The following is a 21,718-nucleotide window of genomic DNA, read 5'->3' on the forward strand; positions in this document are numbered from 1 at the left end:
GTCTAGCTTCCATAGAGGTCCAATCAGGTAGTTGTCATTCACGAGACTCAGGTCCTGTCCATGCTGTCTTGAGTGTAGCCTTTGCAAGTGGGAGTCAGGTCCAGTGTTTGTCACGTTTTCATCACTCTTGTCCTGGAAGTGGAGTTTACTGGCCGAGTCTGTTGGGCATTCAGTAGTCGTGTTTCAGTTAGTCACGTTTCATGATGACTTGTTGGGGAAGTGGAATTCACTCCAGACTTCGTTGCGTTCTGTGGCCGTCGCCTCCGATTCTGAATCACATCCAGCGATGGGTATGTCATAATCTGGTTTGCTCAGATTTTCGTGAGGGCATCATCCTAACCTACTGTGGTCAGATGCCTCCATCCAGGCAACAAGCGGTTGCTGCTTGGGTTTGTTGCACTGTAGTATTGATGGCAGCAGGTTGCTGTCTATTCAGGTGGGTTTGGTGGTTGCAGCAGGGTCAGTCTCCTTGTGAAGAGATTTTGGGCATATTTGGTGAATGCTTTATAGGTGATGTCTCTCTCTAGGATGTGATGCTCTCTGTCTTTAGGGACATTCACTCCCTGGATGAGTTAATGGTCTCAGGCGTAGATAGCAATGTTTTTCCTCCAGAAACTGGATTTTTTTGTCCAGTAAAACAGGCAAATCGACCAGAGAACACATGCAATTTACAGACACGAATACTTGTTAATGTAGTCGTTTACGGGTAACCCTAATATACGTATTAATTTGATTTTTTTGTTTGTTTTTAGGGGTAAACTGTAGCTCAGTGATGAATACACCCCGGAGGTCCTCATAGAGTCGGCAGTCATACATCAGGTGGTCCCAGCTCTCCTGTGAACCACATGCACAAAATGGATTATTGGCTGTTCCCAGTGTTGTTAGCTTGCTGCATATGGCACCGTGCCGTGTCCAGTTAATAAGTAAGTGCAATAGAATCCCAGGGAGAACCACGAAGGCGATTTTGGATACGTTGTTTTTACGGCTGGAATGAACTTGCGAGTTATCCCCCCTCTTTTGGACTTCATCCAACATTGTTGGATGGCGATATATACCGGGTTCCCTTTCCTGATACCTTTTTCTCCCTTTTCCTCGGCGGGAGGGGGAGGAAGCAGTCCGGTCTCCTTCCCTCCCCCCTGCCAACCCTTATCCTTCTCCTGGTGGGACATGGACCTGCGAGACTGAACATCATGGGGTCTCCTTTTCTATCGTCCCCATAATTCAGTCTTCCACCCCCCGACTTTTCCTAATACGCCAACGTATACCCCACACAAACTACAAAAACTTAATTTCTTCCAAATTAAACCGCATAAACCTCATTTGGCTTTTTTAATTCCCGCGCTCATTCTTACGGAGTTTTTTTTTTTTTTTTTAAGGCTCTAGCCACCGAAATCTCAGGAAACTATGTAGCAGGACCTGGCAGATTATATATAATCTGGCAGGTTTATGGTCCGCCTCCACTAAGCGTAAGTGGGACATCGTTGGGCCCCAACTGAGGTTCAGCAGCTAAACGACCAGAAGAACAACGGTACACGACACTAACCGATCCAAGACCCACACACTTTTAAATCTCTGGCATTTACAGCATACCGTAACACACCATAACGTAAACTACGTGGAGATGGGAGAAACCCCTGGTGCCGCTTGACCCCAAATACACTTACACTTACTTGGTTTGCCACTCCTGCTGCAGATGGGCACGGGCGCGATGTTTTTCAGCTGTCTTGCCATTTGCTGGAATAATTGTAAAGTTGAGGAAGGCTTGTGGGTTTCTCTTAGAAAGGTGATACAGTAGACAAGTTCTAATGACCTCGAGGTCGAAAGGTAAGGCACCAGCCAGAACCTGGAGGGCGTGAGTGCTCACTGTGGGGCAGGCACGGGAGGTGACGAGAAGTATGGAGCGTTGGATGGCATTCAGTGTCCTTCTCTTGGTGGCAGTGTTAGCTTTGGTATATCCGATTCCAGACGGATATGTTATTATCCGTGTGAAAGCAGTTTTGAAGAATAAAGAAAAGGTCTCCCGGTTGAGTCCCCAGTCACGATGTGAGACCCTGGCAACCAGGGCTGCCTAATTTCCTACCTTTTTCCTGAGGTATTTCAGATGAGGGAATGAGCATTTTGTGACATAACTAACAGGGATTAATTCTGTTGTAAACTTGACGATTGTTCCATTGAATCTGATCAGCGGGGGTTTTCTGATATCCAGCTTGCCTTTCAGAAGGGGAGAATTGGTTTTAGTTGGGGATAGATGGAGATTGTTATCTGAGGCCCATTCTTGGAGAGTATGGAGGGCTTGGTTTACCATGGCCTCGAAGTATGCTCTGCTGTCAGCAGCCACAGTGATGATGAGATCATCGGCATAAGCTTGGGCATTTACCTCTCCAGGTCCTTGTTGAAGAAACCATCCATGACAAAGTTCCAAAGCAGGGGACCCAACACCGAGCACTGTGGACAGCCCCGGAGAACTGTTCTAGTAACACTCTGATATGGTGCGTTAACTACTACTTTCCTATTTGAGACGTATGTTTTGATAGTTTCATACTGAAAGAGCAACTTGGCTTTAGGTCAGGATTCTGAACTATGGATAACCTTGATAGTGTGACATAGTGACATAGTGTTTTTTGACAAGCGGCACCAGTGCTTTCGCACAACTCCGCATTTGAATCTCTTGTGAAGTAAGACAGTACTGTCAAGGCCAGATATCATATGTTAGTGTGTGTTCATGTTTGCTTAGTGCGGGTTATGTTGTTCATCTGGCCGCTTAGCCTAGGGTCTGTGGAACACCACAGACTGCTAGTTACCGTCACTGGCACTGGGAGCCGGACCAGGTATGTGGAAAGAGAACTCTGGCTGGCCGACCCTGGGGTTAGCCTGAGCTTCCCAGGGAGGGCCGAAAAAAAAAAAAATAAATAAAATAAAATAAATAAATAAATAAAAATAAAATAAAAAAAATAATAATAAATAAATAATTAATAAATAATATAAAATAAATAAAAAAAATAAATAAATAAATAAAAATAAAATAAAAAAAATAATAATAAATAAATAATTAATAAATAATATAAAATACATAAAAAAAAATAAAATAAAATAAATAAATAAATAAATAAATAAATAATTAATAAATAATATAAAAAAATTAATAAATAAAAAATAAATAAATAAATAAATAAATAAAATACAAAAAAAAAATAAATAAATAAATAAATAAAAAAATAAAATAAATAAAAAAAAATATATAAAAAATAAAATAAAAAAATAAATAATAAATAAATAAAAAAAAATTAAAATAAAAAAAATAAATAAATAAAAAATTAATTAATAAATAAATGAAAAAAAATTTTTTTTTTTTTTTGAAATAGGAGAAGGGGTGAGAGATTGAGAAGAAAGAAGGTAAGCAGAAGAGAGAGGGTGAGGTAGGGTGGGCTCCCCCCAGGGGGGAGCCCACCCTGCCTCAGGAAGAAGAGAAAAGGTTGTGAGGTCAAGTGACCCACAAATTCAGATTGCCTAATAGCATGATCCTGCATTTGAAAAGTCAAATGCCAGTCCCACTCCCAGAGGAGTATTTATATGAGTTCCTGCACAAGTAGGAAAATCAGATATTGTCATACACCTTGAAGAGAAGAGGTGCCAGCAAGTGAGTGGGTCCCACAATGGGCAAGGGGCCCAGTGTCAAGCGATTTAATCTTCTTCATCCAAGGGTGACTTGTAGGCAATGAGCAGTGTCCCACACTGGGACTTGGATAATCTTCTCTTAGGGGATGAGAGGAGGAACACGGATTCATGAAGCTCAAGGATTGCTTGGAGTTCTTGGGGCTATTGTAGAAAAGTCCTTTTTGGGTTCGTGGGTTTGTCAGATAGCTACCTTTGTGAACGTCGAGAGATTCCTGTTAGGTCATGACAAAGATCAATATTCTGTTTGTGTTTTCTGTGATTCCATTCAGGATATGTTCTGTGAATTGAGTTTTGTGTTCATTATAAGATGGGGGTGCGTTGAACAGTTTGCTGTAGGTGAATTTGACGCATTTCAAATACAGTCTGGGCAAAAGTAATGAAGGCTTTGTAGTTGGTTTCGTCAATTATGTAGAGGTGTTCCTGCCCACTGGGTATATTTCCAGTTTTGGTGTTTAGGAGACTTCTGGGTAAATCATAAAGAGGGCAATTATACATGAGGTGAATCCAGTCTTCATTGTCACCGCATGTGCAGAGAGGAGAATCAGTGAGACCCAGGGCATGCAGCTTGGCCCGAAACGATCCATGACCAGTGAGAAAGAAGGAGACGTGAAGGCCTGGTGAGTACCATGGAGGAGGTTTTGGTGCAGTTATCATAACTTGTGGAAGAAATCTTTTAGTTGTTTCACCTTTGGTTGTTTGCTCCCAAGATCTTTGCCAATGCTGGAAGAGCTTAGAGTAAATCTGTTTCATTTCTTTTTTTGGATCGTTAGCTAGATCGAGTGTTATATCCAGAATGGTGGTGGGAATTCCTCTCTTTATGCGGTATGCAAGGCCGCGACGAATAACCTCCAGGTCCAGAGGAAGAGTGCCTGCTAAGACCTGCAGGGCAGGATTACTGACTGTGCGGCATGCTCTAGTCACAGTGAGTAGGATATTGCGTTGAATTGTATGTAGCTTTGCTTTATTACGTGCAATGATGGCACGAGGGAACCATATGGCTGCACCATAGCACACAGCTGGTAAGAAGATGGTTTTATAAAGTAGCATGAGAGTCCTCCTCTTCAAACCCGAGTCTGCTCTGCTAATTCTTACGATCATGGCAGTATAACGACGTATTTTATTTGAGAGGTAATTAAGATGAGGTAAGAATGTTAATCGGGAGTCGAAGGTTACTCCTAGATATTTTAGTTCTGTTTTGAGTTGCAATGTCTGCCCAGAGATTTTAATTTGGGGTGGTCTTCTTGTGTCCAAGGATCCTTTGAGGAGGATAGTCGTCGTTTTTTCCCCAGAGATGACTAACTTGTGGTTGTTTGCCCAATTTTGGAGGGTCGTTAAGGCAGGGGAGGCAATTTGCTCAAGCTGAGTTCTAGAATCAGCTTTGATAAGGAGGATGAGGTCATCTGCATAGGCCATGCAGTCCACAGGACCCAAATCCATAAGAAGAAATTCATCTAGTATCAAGTTCCAGAAGTAGGGCCCAAGAACCGAGCCCTGTGGGCACCCTCTAACAACTGGTCGGGAGGTTTTTCTGAAAATTTGTTTGAACAGTGACTGAGCGGTTGAAAAGGTAGTTCTGGAGACAGCGGTAGAGGTTGAGTGGAATATTGATTTGACGTAATCTCCTGACAATGCTGGGCCATCAGATGGAATCGAAGGCACCAGCAAAGTCAATGGAAATAGCCAGTAGATATTTTTCTGTGGTTGAGTTTGCTGTGTTGAGCAGATTGTTCATAGCATATTCAGGAGCATCCTGGCTTAAAGCCATACTGCTTTGAAGAGTCTAAGTTGGCTGTCTGGTAGTAGGTGGATAATCTGGATTGAAGCAGCCGCTCCATTACCTTTCCCAAGACTGGGAGAAGAGCAATGGGGCGGTAAGATTTGGGTAGAGTAGGATCTTTATCTGGAGCTTTTAGGATGAGTCGAAGCACTGCCTGTTTCCAAGAATCAGGGAAAATTCCTTTCGCAAGCATTTGTTGAATAGTGCTAATAGGTGGTTTGGGAGATGTGTTGCTGCTTTCTTGATGACCTCAACCTCAATATTATAATGACCAGGGCATTTATTCATTTTTGTTCTGTCAAGTGCTTTGTTCATTTCCTCAGAGGTGAAAGGAGGTTCTATTTTATTGTTGGAGAAGGCCTGGTTGTCTTGTTTAATTTGCTTTTGTTCATCATTGAGGGGACTCTCATCATTCTGAAGTAGGGCATTCAGAATATTATTCATGGATTCAGCCCATGTGTGTGTTGGATTGCCATCAGGAGTCAGGGTTGCATTTAACATCTCTCCCCTGGGCAGCTTGTTCATAACAATGCGATAAACGACCCCCCAAGGATCTGCGTTACCAGTGGTTGTCACAAGGTTCTGCCAAGACACTTTCTTTTTCTGCCGAATGAGGCTTGTGTAGTCGTTACGATATCTTCTATATGCTTCCCGTAGAGCCTGGACCTCAGCAGGAGGCCAGGAGTGCCTCGCTCTCTGGAAGGCTTTTCGGGCAGTGTGGACTTGCCGCCTTAGGTTTTCTAGTTCCCTGCACCACCAAGGGACAGCTTTTAGGTGCTTCTGACGTTTTTTCATAGTTCTCTCACATGCTTGTTGGAGTGTGCTTGTTAGGAGGGAGAGGTGCTCCTGTGGATCAAGATGGTTTAGTTGGGATGTATCCATTTGTAGCTTTGATTTTATATTGTCCTTGAAGGCATTCCAGTCAGCTGTTTTGGTGGAGTATCTGATGATATCATGGTAGGTGGGAGGAGTACTATCAAGTTGTCTAGATAGATGGAAGGAGATGACCCTGTGGTCTGAGGTGGTCCAGGCCTCATGAACCATCCATGATGAGAACGTTTGTGCTATGGACCGTGTGGCGAGCGTAACGTCAATGTTGCTTTCCCACAGGGTATTGCTGAAGGTAGAAAGGTGATGTGGTTTGTTAAGGACTTCAAATGGGGAAGATGAAAGGAAATCTTCTAATTGCTGTCCATTCTGGGAAACTATGTGGCCATCCACACGGCTATGCCACAAGCGAGATCTACAATTGGCATCCATCGTTACTAGGATTTTGCTGGAAGGTAAGAGGGTTATGACTGACTGGAGATATTCAATATATGGTGCGATATCAGTTCGTGGTCGGCAGTACAACGAGACTACATGCAGAGAGCCTTGTTGGCAGATAATGTGTGCACAAACACCAAAGGGGGTGCATAAGGAGTCGATCTTTGTGACTGTAATTGTAGTATTCCTAATAATGATGGCTGCCCATGGAGTATCTGTGGTTGTCTCAATGATCCTATAAGCGCGAGGGTAGCCCTATACCCGTCCCTTGTGGGTGTAGGGCTCTTGAACGCAAAGGATATCAATTTCTTCCTCATCCATTTTCATTCTAATTTGTTCGACCACATTTCTGGCTCTTTGGGCATTCATTCAGTTGGAGAATTTTGAGGACGTTGGTGGAATGGCGATTATGGTGTACAGCCATAGTCGGTTTTGTTATGGATGGTTCTCAATACCCTTAAATAGATTGGACATTTGACATCCCGGACGGAGTGATTGGGATCCATTTTTGCTGCTTTGCAGTTGGCGCAGTTAGGGGCTCGATGTTTGTTTGGACAATTGTTGTAGGTGTGTCCGCGTTCAGCACAGTGGCCACAGGTGAAGTCTTGTCGGGCACAGACATGGGATGTGTGTCCAAATCGGAGACATTTAAAGCACTTGATGGTAGGTATGTGCTCCTTGAACCGGCAAGAGCTCCAGCCAATAAATATTCGTTGTTGTTGGGATAATATTTGCCATATCTTCGGGGAGAGTTCGACTACCCAGTTGCAACAAGTACCCGATCTGGATTTGGTGGAGTACTTGACTTTAAGTTCACTTTGAATTTCATGTCTAGTGATATGATCAGCAAGGTTCCTGTCATATATTTCCTCAAGGAGGTCATCTTTGGAAATTCCTTTTTCGACATCGAAGATTACAATAGATGGGCCTTTTGGTTTGGGTATCTCAGCGCTAAGAACCAGTTCATTTATCTGTGGGATTTGAATAGTGTTTTCTGCATCTTTTTTGGAAGCAGTCTCAATGATGATTCCAGAATTACGGATTTTTCTGAGGCTTTTAATTTTTATGGTTTTCATTTGAGGTTTCAAGTTGGTAGTAACCACCTCCTTGACAGCCTCGCTTGAAGTAAAGCAACCCTCTTGGGTCGCACGAAGGATGACTAGGTTTTGTTCTCTATTCTGTCTGGTGTTGGGAGGGGCAAATAGCTTATCTGCCATTGGTTGGATCCTCAGTGCATCTGAATAGGACCGGGGGCGCTGTGGCATTTCACTTGGTTTCCGGTTCTTGGTCTGGTGATAATCTTTAACTGTGATATTCAGTTCACTGTCCATAAGGTGGCAGTCAGTGTGATTGGGAGGATGGGCATTAATTTTTGGCCGCTGTACCATAGCAGCATAGGTTGATTTTGGGACAGGTGTAGGGAGAAGTGCTGGTCGTGTCTGGCGGTTTGATTGTGCTGTCAGATCTGGGAGGAAAGAGTTCTGAGTGCTATGGCTGGTCCAAGCTGGACTGCTGAGGGCCTTTGTCAAAGTATAATTTGTTTCCCTCAGTTGTTCATTGATTGCAATTAGTTGTTCATTCTGTAGTATTAGGTCATGTAACATTTTCTCAAGGGTACCCCAGCAGCCTGTAACTTTTTGGGCAGCTGGCTTGGTTACTCTACTTCCTTCAAAGCGAACGGATAACCTTCACGTAATATCACAGCTATTAGAGAAAGCAAATGAATATAAAACGCCATTATGGTGGCATTTGTGGATTATGAAAAGGCCTTTGACGCCATACAGCATAAGGCAATGTTTCGGGCTTTGGAAGGACAAGGCTTAGACATCCCATACAGCATTATTTTGAAGAAAATATATGAGAACGCAACGCCTTTATTAGACTAGACAAAGACAGTAGAAATTTTAAAATTGAGAAAGGAGTTCGACAAGGAGACAAAATATCTCCGAAGTCGTTTACTGCTGCCCTTGAAGAAGTTTTCAGAAACTTGGGCTGGTCGCAGAAAGGGGAAAAAAAAAAGAATGAAAATTGAGAGTACTTAAACCATTTACAATTTACAGATTACATTTTGATCATAAGCCATGATCCCAAAGAGTTAGAGGAAAATTTTAATCAGTTATGCAGAGTTAGTAAGGATTTCGGAATAAAGATGAATATGGTTAAACAAAAGTAATGATGAACAAGTATTCCACGGGAAGAGATATAATCATTGAAGGAGCAGAAATTGAATCGGTGGATTCTTATACTTATCTTGGACATATCATTAGCTGTAATATTGATAAATGGCTGGAAGGCAAGAGAAGAATAAATTTCGGATGGACAGCATTCAGGAAATATAGCCACTGAGGAGCAATATCCCAATTTGTCTGGAACGTAAAATAGTGAACCAATGTATACTGCCCACCGTCACTTATGGAAGTAAAATTTGGGCACTCACCAAAAGAATGGATGAGAAGCTGAAACTACACACGAAAGAATTATATTAGGAATCAGACTATTGGATAAGAAGAGAAACACTTGGAATACGATTGCCGACCGGGCTAGCCAGCTGGGTAAAGTGCCTGTCTGGCAACCCAAAGGTTGCGGGTTCAAATCCCGCTCAGGCTTGGATCAGAGTAAAATGCTAAAACTTTGGGAGGTGCATTATGGCCACAGAAGCTGTTGCGCCAACAACTAACAAAAAAAAAAAAAAAAAAAAACATGGATTAGGGAGCAAACACGAATAAAGGACATTCTTATCAAAACTAAAGAACTAAAATGGACTTGGGCAGGACACAGCCTGGAGACATGATGACAGATGGACTTAGAAAATAATAGAATGGTACCCAAGAGAGTTTCCGTAGCCTAGTGTCCAGGAGCGGGAGTGCAATAGCTTTTGACACTGTTGCGCATGGAAGACTATTGTACAAATTGGAGCAGAATGGTATTAAGGGTAAGTTGCTACAATGGATAACAGGATGGTTAAGTGGGAGAAGACAGAGGGTGGTAATCAATTGGTGCTGCTCTTCGTGGACTAATGTTATTAGTGGAGTCCCACAGGGTTCGATGTTGGGTCCACTGTTTTGTATATTTATCAATGATATTGATGAAGGTATATCAGGCTTAGTGTCGAAGTTTGCAGATGATACAAAGGTTGGCAGGATTGTTATTGACAGTAATGGCAGTGTGCTACTGGAACAGGATCTAGATAATTTGGTCAGATGGGCTAAGAAGTGGCAACTGAAGTTTAACCTTGACAAATGCGAAGTACTGCATATGGGTAGAAGTAACCCGAGAGAAAAGTACCAACTGTGTGGTACTACACTTAAGGTGGTAGAAAATGAAAAATACCTGGGAGTAATTGTGCAGTCAGATATGAAGTTTTCTGAGCAATGCAGACAGGCTGTCAGGGCAGATCATGGGGTTTTGTCAATGATATATGGGAATTTTGCTAGCAGGGAAAAGGAGGTGATTGTCCCTCTGTATAAGGCAATGGTCAGGCTACGCCTTGAGTACTGCGTACAGATCTTTACGCCTCATTTTAGGAAGGATGTAGATTTGCTTGAGGATGTACAGAGAATAGCAACAAGATTGGTGATGGGAATGAAGGGTTCCTCTTACCAAGAGAGGCTTAAGTTCTGCAAATTGCAGTGGCTGGAGACTAGGCACCTGCGAGGTGATCTGATTGAGGTATATAAGGCCTTGAATGGGTTGAGCACGCTGAATTCTGATGGGATCCTTCCACTTGTTCAGATTACGAACCTAAGGGGGCATAAAGTCAAATTAAGAAAAGACAGATGTGGAATAAATGTGCGGTAATTTGCCTTTAGCCAGCGGGTGGTTAATTGCTGGAACAAACTTCCATCTGTCGTTGTAGAAACTGACAGGTTAAATAAATTTAAGGAGGAACTGGACAGGCATTTGGAGGGAATGGTGTGATTTTTTTTTGGCTGATGCTGCATAAGCTCATACACTTGCTTTCTTGCATCACATGCCACTACTACTACTACTACTACTACACGCTCTTTGAATAGACCGGGATTCAAACCCCTGACTACTAAGTGCAGTCAATCTGCCAACTTGCACTGGAGCAGCGTGACAGATTATGTTCCATTTCTCTCAACATGAATCATTGAGAAGGCTTTCATCCTGCTGTGGATTGATAATGGCAGCAATTTTACCCAAGAGGAGCTAAAAGAAAACGTGGAAGACAACAACGAAGATGGACAGGTCGTGGGCAATAAATGGACGTCCATTGCACAAAACAGAAGGTACTGGAAAGTTGCTGGAGATGCCTACATCCTGCAGTGGATTGAACATGACTGATGATGACGATGGACAGGAGATTTTATTTTATTTCATGAAATGAAAATTTTCTATTTCAATTTTTTAAAATTTTTAAGTAAAAATATTTGGAATGGTCAACAAAAAAGGAGGCAGCAAATTTTTTTTTTTTTTTTTTTTGCTTGGAGCGCCATAAGAACTACAGCCGTCGCTGGGACATTAACAAATTCGAGGCATGAACTCTTATAGAAAAAGTCAACATTTTTTTAACAGAATATACTTACGGATTTCAGATATGAGATTTTGAGTAGTTTTCCGTCAAAAGTGACGCAAAATTCTGTTTTTGAACATTAGCATTAGTAGAGGCATATGATGCAAGAAAGCAAGCTTATATATCATCAGTGAAAAAAAAAACTTCCGTTTCACCCATTCATTCACTCCAAACGTTTATCTAGTTCACCCTTCAATTTATTTAAGCCATCAACTTCCACAACATCAGATGGCAGTTTGTTGCAGCAATCAACTACACGCTGGCTAAAGGCAAATTTCCGCACATCTTTTTTACAACTGTATTTCCTCAATTTGAAGTTATGCCCCCTTAGGTGCGGAATCTGAGCAAGAGAACGAATCCTGTTATCATTCAGCTTTCCCAAACCATTCAAGGCCTTATTCCCCTCAATCAGATCACCTCGCACGTGCCTAGTTTCCAGACACTGCAATTTGCAGAAATTAAACCTTTCTTGGGAACAGCATCTCTGTGTTTCACTCACTAATCTCGTTGCCCTTCTCTATGCTCATTCCAGCAGCTTCACATCTTTCCTAAAATGAGGCCTACAGACGTGTATGCAGTACTCAAGGTGTGGCCTGCCCATTGCCTTATATAAAGGGATGATCACCTCCTTATCCCTGCTAGCAAAATTCCTATATATGATTGACAAGACCCCATGAGCTACTGTTGCAAGCTGTATGCGCTTCTCAGAAAACTTCATGATTGTTCATGAAGTTCAAGACTGAACAATTATCCCCAGGTGTTTTTCATTCTCCACTACCCTGAGTGTAGTACCACAGAATCGGTACATTTCTCTGGGGTTGCTGCTATCCATATACAGTTGAATTTGCATTTGTGAATGTTAAATTTCAGTTGCCAACTCTCAGCACATCAGCTCAACTTGTCTAGATCCTGTTGCAGTATCATACCTTCGTTTCTGTCATTAACAACCCTGCCAACCTTCGTATCATCTGCAAACTCAGAAATTAAGCTACTGATATACAGTAAATAACATATAATGGGGTATACAATGATGCACAAAACTGATATACAACGGGCCCAACACCGAAACCTGGGGGACTACACTAATAGCATTAACCCACAAAAAGCAGTGTTCATTGATTACCATTCTTTGTCCTCGACCACTCAACCACCCCTTTAGTCATAGCAGCAACTTTCCTTTAATGCCATACTGCTCCAACTTGTACAATAATCTTCCATGAGCATCAGTATCAAAAGCGTTCCTAAAATCCAATTATATGATATCAAAATTATTTTTCTCGTCCAGCTCCTTTGTGGCCACATAGTGTGCAATCAAATTGGTCAGACAAGACTTCCCCTTAACAGACCCATAACTGCAGCCTTGGCTAGATGATCGTGCAGTGTTCGTTTAACCAGTGACTCCGTTATTTTTTTCCCGGAATAGTAGTTAAACTAACAGGTGTGTAATTAATCGTGTCACCTGTCGATCCTCCTTTGTGAATGGGGATACATTTGCATATCTCCAGTCCGTGAGGACCTCCCCTGAGTCCAAGGATGCTCTCATAATTATGGCTAAGGGTTTGCTTAGTTGCTTTGCCGCCTCCTTTAATATAACTGGATAGATCCCATCCACCCCAGGTGCCTTTCTTATGTTTAACTTCAACAATTTCTCCTCCACTTTGCTCTCAGTTATTACAAAATAATTTAACTCCCTGCTAGAGCTTGATAAGCTTATTGCCTCCACTTCCCTACATTAGTGTATATTTCATAGTTTACTTTTATTTTATCAAATTGATACAGTACTGTCTAGATTTTTGATTTTTGAAATGATAGAAAACAGTTTCAGTCAATGGCCGTGTGATGCGCTGTGTGGTTTTTGTTGATGTCTTATCATATGCTGTATGCGCTGAAGTTTAGAGGCGGATGTGATGTAATCTGGTCTGAAATTTTATTATTAGTTTTTTTATGATATGCATATTTGCAATTGGAAGAAACTACATGAAAAATGTAGATAATTATATGAAATTAAATAATTGAAAATTTAAGTTTAGTCATCAGAAACTACTGCTACTAATATCGCGTGGTTAGTTTTTATACAAGGATGGCAGATGCCTTAGCAAATAAATTGGCATCCTCATCTTTTAATTCCGATAATTGTAAGTGGTTGATATCAATATTGTTTTGGATTTATCCGTTCTGAATTATTTTGCATGAGTACTCATAATTTTAACCATATTTCAATATAATTTCTAATGTTTTTCGTTTGTAGTTAATTTAATAGAAATGAAACGTGATCGACAAGCATGATGCCCCCCTCCCATCCATTATAAGCAACTTTTTTTTTTTTTGCGGAGAAACTTAATTGTCACTAAGCTAACAATTATATAGTTACAATTTTTATACAACACTTCATAAACAGAGCTGTTTTTACTACGTGTGGGGGAAACCCGCCTCGTGCTCCAAGTGTAAATATTTTCCTTAATACGGTATGTTATCATTTTAGTGATCGTCCAAAGGGTATTTGTTTTCAGCAGTCACTTAGCTGGAAAATATACATTTCATTTTAAAGTTTTCAAAATCATAATAAAAAATATTATTTACAAAAAAACGCTAACCTAACATGGCATATCTCTGGGTAAAAATATACTACTTTGCATATGGATTTTTTAAAAGAGAATACTAAATTTATAATTATGGTACTAACACCTAATACTTATCAGTGTGCATTCTCAAATATCTTTTAAAACTGTAGAATTTTTAATAATATTTTATTAACCAAATTAAAGATATGAGTGATATAAAGGCCGACCGGGCTAGCCGGGTGGGCAAAGTGCCTACCTGGCAACCCAAAGGTCGCATGTTCGAATTCCGCCTCGGGCTTGGATCAAAGTACTGTGGAAACTTTGGGAGGTGCTTTATGGCCACAGAAGCCGATGCGCCAATAACTACCAAAAAAAAAAAAAAAAGATATAAAGGTCAAGAACAAGGTTCCAGTTTAATGTGCAATGATTTGTTTAATCAGCAAATCCCTTTTTATTTATATCACATTATTCAGTTTTTCTATTGTTACAAAGCCATTATATTCATTATACCTCTGGTTCAACATTTGTTATGATTCTTATTAATAACCGATTTACAATGTCAGTTAGAAATTGATGCATTACCTAATTTTACTTAATTAAATTTAGTAATTAAGTGAAATTTAGTAATTTGTACATTTTTTTTTTTCAAATGCATCAAATACTTAATTCTGGACTTAAAAATTAACTCATGAAATTCTGGTTAATGTCATAAACTTGATTCATGGTTGAGACTTTTTGACTGATATATGATTTATCTTTCCAGATGCAAAACTTGTGTCCAGTATCATGATCAAACATGTATTCAAGAATAGTTTTGATAATGTATAATACACAATGCTTGTTCTGTTTCCCCTTGGTTCTCTTTCCCCCCTCTCTCCTGGGTGAAATTGTTCAGACGTTTTATTGACACTCTAAAGTCACACATGCATGCCCAAGTTTTAATGTGAAATGATAATAATAATTTATTGGAAATCTTTTAAAAATACATGCATGTTAATATAATAGGGCAGTTAAAAATATTAATTAAAAAAGGGGGGGGGGGTAGCTCTCCCAAATGTTTTAGGTGCTGGAGACCTCCAATGAAATAAAGGAATTATTTATTTTATTATCTTCTTCTGAGACTAACCGAGTTGGTTGGTATCAGGCAAGTATTGCATGGCTTTTCTCTTGGAAACAATATTTTATACAGCAAGATAGTCAAACTGACCATAGAATATACATAATTTACAGATAAAATACACTGATGCCTTACAGTCTTAATTGTTTTGTTGCAAATTCAGAAGAGCCATGAGATTGATATTAGAAGATGTATAAGGCAGAAGAGGAAGCCCATAAATTCATAACTTTGTATGGCATATGTAAAAAAAAAAATATATATTTATATACTTTGATCAATGTGGATTTAAGTAGGAGTGGGTTAGTGGTCCAAGAATTTTCGGAGTAAAGCCAAAATCACTGCTTTTAAGGTACTCTAAATGTATTAAGATTTTCATTAAATTTGTTAAAAAATGCTCATTCAACATTTTTTTTTGTTTGTAATTTTAAATATTTGTATAGTTTGTAAATATTATAGTTAAATATTTTAGTCCTGCTCTTTCGGATGCAACAATATTCCTCATGCATTATGGTACCTGAAGCAAAAGGCCTTTTCCTAAGTGACCTATGTAAACCCAGATAAAAATTACATAGTGACATCTATTCGACCTTGAGAATGCCGCACACAAAAAATGCATCGATAAATAATTATGTAGGCCATTTCCTGATTAGATATCAAGCAGTGCATTTCGATAGGTGTGTCTTTTACGTAGAAAAGATTTGACTTATTCCGTATACCCCTACATTTTATGTAAAAAAGTGTGCGCAGGGGTGGAGGAAGCCCTTAGTAAATATTTTTAAAAAACTGTATGTCATGTACTATTTGTTACTTCTATTTTCAAGTTTATAAAATCATTTAAAGCAAAAATTTCAAAATTTAGAGCAACACCTAGGAAGTTTTGCATAAGAATTGTGAGGAAAAGAGCCGCTTGGAACTTGACTAGTTTACTCAGAATTATACACTTTCTATGTATAATTCTGAGTAAACAGTAACTGTTCATGCCCAAAATTACTCAAGTGAAACTGTGTGTATATCTAGAATGGTTCAGAAAGTTGCACCGTGAATCAACAATTTTTTTTTGGTAGTTGTTGGCGCATCGGCTTCTGTGGCCATAATGCACCTCCCAAGGTTTTTGCAGTACTTTGATCCAAGCCCGAGGCGGGATTCGAACCCGCGACCTTTGGGTTGCCAGGCAGGCACTTTACCCACCCGGCTAGCCCGGTCGGCGAATCAACAATTAATGTTCAATTGAAGTGTGTGTGGGGGGGAGGGACAAGCTGTCAGGTTCTACAAAACCACCACTGGGTTAATAGTATAGATTATAATTTTGTGATAACAATAAACTAATATGTAAGCTAAATACACTACACTGCATGTATTAATGGTGTCCTTCAACTGCTTTATGTTGAATAATAAAATAATTTGTATTTATTTTTTTGAATAGATGTACAAGATCTAACTTTGAAGGCAGTCAAAGTTAATGATCTTTTAGCATCTCGGCAAAGAGTTCAGAGTTTGGCGGAAGAAACTAATGGCTTATTGAAAAAAAATGTATATAAAAATTATGCACAGTTCATTGAGACAGCAAAGGAAATATCTTGTATCCCTTTTTATATTGTTTATATTATGATTAGCATTACTAGTATATAACCTGTTATAAAATGATGAAGAAGATATTATAATTGAAAAATAAATGGAATTTAAAAAAATTTATTTTAGCTTGTATTAAATATGTTGTATATAGGCTGGGCAATATGCCAGTTTACCAAGAGGTAAATTATTGAAAACATTTTGAACAATTCATTTAAATGCAATAAATAATATCATGGAAATGTAAAGTTAATATTTTTAAAGTAATATGAATGTGAAATTGGCTTCAAAATTCAAATTATACAAATTATTTCTTAGTAAGCTGATATATGACCCTTCCTGGATTTTAAATTTTATGTCTGCATTTGTAATATATATATACCATATTACATGTTTTACAAGAATAGCATGATAATTTGATTGGTTACTAGTCTTGCATGCATGTTTATGTGGAAAAGCTTGGTTTGTCTGTATTTAATATGTTATATCTTACATTGTTCTTTTTAAATTGATAGCACTTGTGTCCATATTTTATTCATGAAACAGCAAACAAAAGTATAAGTATTAGAATTAAAATGGAGAGAAAGGTGCAAAGACATGTAGCATTTGCCATAAAATAGTTTTCTACCTAGTTTCATAATTTATCTATTTGTTCTAATAATTTACATAAGTTTTCTGACTGTGCAAGACTAGATGGTAACTTGTTCCAGTAGTTGATTACTCTTTAAATAAAGAAATTTTCTTATATACATTTTAATTATCTTTAATTAATTTAAATTTGTATCATCCTAAAAAGAAAAAATATGTCTCAAACGTTAAGTTTGTACTCTGTACAAATCGCAAATATGCCCTACCATGGAATATTGTTCCCACATCTGGGGCAGTGCCCCGAGAACCTCTCTCAGGATTCTATATTCCATTCAGAAGAGGGCAGTTAGGTTAATTAATGACTCATCTCTAACAGAGTCTCTCCACTCTGTCTCATAGACATACTGTTTCTGCTGCATGCCCCTTCTACAGATACTTCCATGGGCACTGTTCTTCTGAATTGGCTTCTATAATTCCTGCTCTCACTTTCAAAACAGTTCGAACATGTGCCACCACCAGCCGACATCCATTTACTGTCCAACTTCAAACTCACAGGACCAACTTTTCATCTTCCTCGTTTATTCATTCAACTGCCGTTTTCTGGAACAACCTTCCTTCATACATATTTCCTGAAAATTACAGTCTGCAGAAGTTTAAATCTAATGTTAACAAATGTCTTCTTTCATTTTCTCAACTTCCAACCCATGCACGGTACTAAGTACTATAAGTTCTAATACTTCTCGTGTTTGGGGTTTTCATAAAACAAAAACCCTTTTTCGCCCTTGAACATCTTAATCAGATCTTCAAACAGATGCTTAGTTTTCAAATTTGTAGATTACAGAATTGGTGTCTCTTCCTATAAGAAAATCACTTTTCATCCAAGTATATCATAGCATGTATATCGTATTGAATGCTATAGCATGTAACTAGTACTGCAGTGGAATTGAAGCTTTTTAATTTTGAAAAATAAGTAGCTCGAAAGTTCTAATCGCATAGCTTGGCATTTTTTTTTTGTTTTTAGTTCAGAAATTTTACTTTTAGTAAAGATATAACTAGTTTAGAACTTTGCAACCATAATGGTATAGCATAATATATGATTACTTGAACTTGATAGCATAATACATATCATAGCATTTAGGAAGCTATTATTTTAGTTTAGCATTGTGAATTAATTTATTAATTTTCATTGTTAATTGATTAAATTGTATTTAAATGGAAATCACATCCCAGATTAGAGCAGCAAACTAGTGAGAGTGCTATGGCTCAGGGAGAACCGTAAAGGGAGATTCTCCTATAAATTATGTTCTAATGAAATATGCAACTTGTGCAATGTTTGTGGATCTATCTGGAACAGGATATGGCAGCCAAGGGAGATATTTTTGTGTGCATTTCGTGCAGAGAGTGTGAAGAAATTGGGTGCCAACACAGTGTTCTGATGAGCTTGAAGAGTGGGATGGATGCCCTTGAAGGAATTAATCAGGCAACACTGGACAAGCTAGAATGCGCTGGTACCACAGGAGTTGAATATTCTTGGTGACTATCAGGGAAAATGGGAAATATATTGTGCAAAAAGGATAGGGGATGTGTGAGCCAGGGGAAAAATCAGATGATGTTGTAAGGCATAAAAAGTGAAACTGTTGTACATGTTGTGCAACAATAATACCTTTGTTGTACATATTTTAAGGGCACAAAAGGTGATATTTTATATACGTTGTCACTAATGATATTAGAATTAGCATTAGTAGAGACATATGATGCAAGAGAGCATGCTCATACAGCATCAGCCAAAAAAAAAGAAAGAAAAAAAAACCCTTCCCATTTCATCCATCCATTCGCTTCAAAAGTTTGTCTAGTTCTTCTGTGAATTTATTTAAGCTAACAACTTCTACAACAACAGATGACATTTTTTTCCGGGCAATCACCTACCCATTGGCTAAAGGCAAATTTCTGCATTCTGCAATTGTCTTTCCTCAGTTTGAACTTATTTCCCCTCAGGTTCATAATCCGAGTAAGAGGAAGAATCCCATCAGCATTGAGTGTGCTCGAACTATTCAAAGCCTTATACACCTCAATCAGATCACCTTGGGAAATTCAAAGACCAGGCAAAGATCACTTTGCCTAGCCTCCTGCAAGGTGATCTTTGCTGCAATTTGCAGAACTTAAGCGTGGTAAGAGCAACCTCTTGTTCCTCTCAACAATCTCATTGCCCTTCTCTGTACTCATTCCAGCAGTTCTACATCATTCCTAAAATGAGGCCTCCAAACCTGTGTGCAGTACTCAAGATGTGGTATCATCATTGCCTTATAAAAAGGGATAATCACCTCCATATCCCTGCTAGCAAAATTACTGTATATCATTGACAAGACCCCTTGGGCTGTTCAGCAAATTTCATATCTGGTTACACAATAACCTCCAGGTCTTTTTCATTCTCCACTATCCTGAGCGTAGTGGAGAATGTGGTAGGGTAGTGGAGTACCTCCACTACCCTACCACAAGTTGGTATGTTACTCTGGGATTATTGCTGCCCATATGCAGTACTTTTGCATTTGTCAATGTTAAACTTCAGTTTCCTCCTCTCAGCCCATCTGGCCAACATTTCTAGTTCCTGTTGCAATAGCATGCTGTCATTACTGTCATTAACAATGCTGCGAACCTTCAAATTGTCTGCAAACCTTCATATCAAGCCTGATATATCTTCATCAGTATCATTGATAAATACAGAAAACAACAATGGGCCCAACATGAAACCCTGAGGGACTCTACTAATAACATTAATCTACAAAGAGCAGTGTCCATTGATTACCACTCAGTCTTCTCCCACTCAGCCATCCCTTTATCCAGAGCAAGAACTTGCCTTTAATGCCATACTGCTCTAATTTGTACTGCAGTGTTTTATGTGCAACAGTATCAAAAGCTTTCCTGAAATCCAAGTATATGATATCAAAATTATTTTTTGCAACCAGTTCCTTGTATCCAATCCAATTGGTCAGATAAGACTTCCCCTTACCAAGTCCATGCTGTGTCTGAACTATAACTGCAGTATTGTCTACATCAGTGGTTCTCAACTTTTTTTTTGTTTGTCGCCCACTTTTGAGTTTCATTCACCTCTGTGGCCCTACCCCTCATATTGTTTAATTATAATAAATGCATTATTTGTTTATAATATAAGGAATATCTACAATCTTTATTTATAATAAATTAACTACAATCTTTATTTATAATAGAATTTTTACTCATGTAATATTTTGTTTATTCACAATATACAATTATGTTCCTAACAAAAAATATTACAATAATATTATTGTCCCTTAATTTAGTGAGATCCACAAGGATCTCACTAATTTCTTTTTTATATTAGTAATAATTTTATTTTATAAGTGAACTTTTCATGGTCCCTTAGCAGTTTCCATGGCCGCCAATTTTATGACTTTTACCTGTGGACCCTCAGAAATACGGCATGGCCTCTATTGAGAACCACTGGTCTAGATGATCCTGGAATGCTTCATTAACTGAGGACTCCATTATTTCCCCCTGAACAGAAGTTATATTAACAAGTCTATAATTACTTATGTCACCCTTTGAACCCCATTTGTGAATTGTGGATACATTTGCACATCTCCAGTCCATGGGGACCTCCCCCTGAATCCAGGGGTGTTCTCATAATAATGGCTAATGCTTTTCTTACTTCCTTTGTTGCCTCCTTTAATATAACTGGATAGATTCCATCCACCCCAGGTGCCTTTCTTATGTTTAATTTCAACAATTTCTCTTCCACTTTGCTCTCAGTTATTGTAAAGTCCTTTAGCTCCCTGTTAGAGTTTGATAAACATCTGGCATTCTCCTCCCTAAATAACTCATGTGTGAATGTAGATGCAAAATACCCATTCAGTTTGTCAGCTACCTGAATAGGATCATCAACAGTTGAACTATTGATATCAAGTGGATCAATTTTATTCATCCCTTTCATTGTAGAGTTTACTTAAGTATAGAAATCTTTGCTGTTCCTCTTTGCATCCTTTGCCAAAGATTTCTCATAATTTGCCTTCACCTGATTAACCTCCTTTGTGACTTGATTACAGACTAGCTTATATCTACTACCATGAGCTTCTGTGTCACCTGATAATTTATATTTATCCCATGCATTTTTCTTCTCTGCCACACATGCCATTATTTCATCTGCTCATCAGTTCATCTGACATGCATTTAAACCTAAATCTTGAACAGTATTTTTTAGTTGGAACAAAAAGCCTAGTAGCATCCATGATTACTTCCCTGAATGTTTCTCATTTAGAATTTGCTGATGGTAACATCATCAGTTGGTTCCACTGTATAGAATTTAAAAACTGTTTGAGACCACTTTAGTCACTTTTACAAATGCAAAAACCCTTTCCTTTACCCTTGATGGTAATTACATTGTTAAATAAATCCTTTTAAATCCTTTTAATCCATTGTTAAATACTTCATGCATTAAGAATCTACAGATGAAAGACTCACAGTATTGCAGTCTTCACAGTGTAATAATGTGGAATTTAATTAAAGACATAACTACTCTCCAGGGGTGCCTCCATAGCCTGGTGGGCAGGAGCAGCAGTGCGTAGCACACACTTCTTGATTAGACTGGGGTTTGAGTC

General features: G+C 38.9%; 1 protein-coding gene across 2 annotated transcripts in view; it reads left to right on the forward strand.

The window, feature by feature from the left end:
* Positions 1–13,268: 13,268 nt before the first annotated feature.
* Exo84 (exocyst complex component Exo84) overlaps positions 13,269–21,718 on the forward strand; it is a 210,753-nt gene continuing 202,303 nt past the window's right edge. Inside the window, exons 1-2 of one of the 2 annotated variants that reach the window (XM_090373093.1) lie at positions 13,269–13,387; positions 16,354–16,509. In XM_090373093.1, the coding sequence (XP_090229219.1) occupies positions 13,333–13,387; positions 16,354–16,509 (211 nt within the window). In that variant the 5' untranslated portion in view covers positions 13,269–13,332. Of the gene's footprint in view, positions 13,388–16,353; positions 16,510–21,718 lie in introns of those variants that run through there. The other variant, XM_090373094.1, reaches the window with a different exon arrangement.

The sequence above is a fragment of the Mastigoproctus giganteus genome, chromosome 5, assembly GCF_048544385.1.
Source record: "Mastigoproctus giganteus isolate SK-2022 chromosome 5, ASM4854438v1, whole genome shotgun sequence".
Taxonomy (NCBI): domain Eukaryota; kingdom Metazoa; phylum Arthropoda; class Arachnida; order Uropygi; family Thelyphonidae; genus Mastigoproctus; species Mastigoproctus giganteus.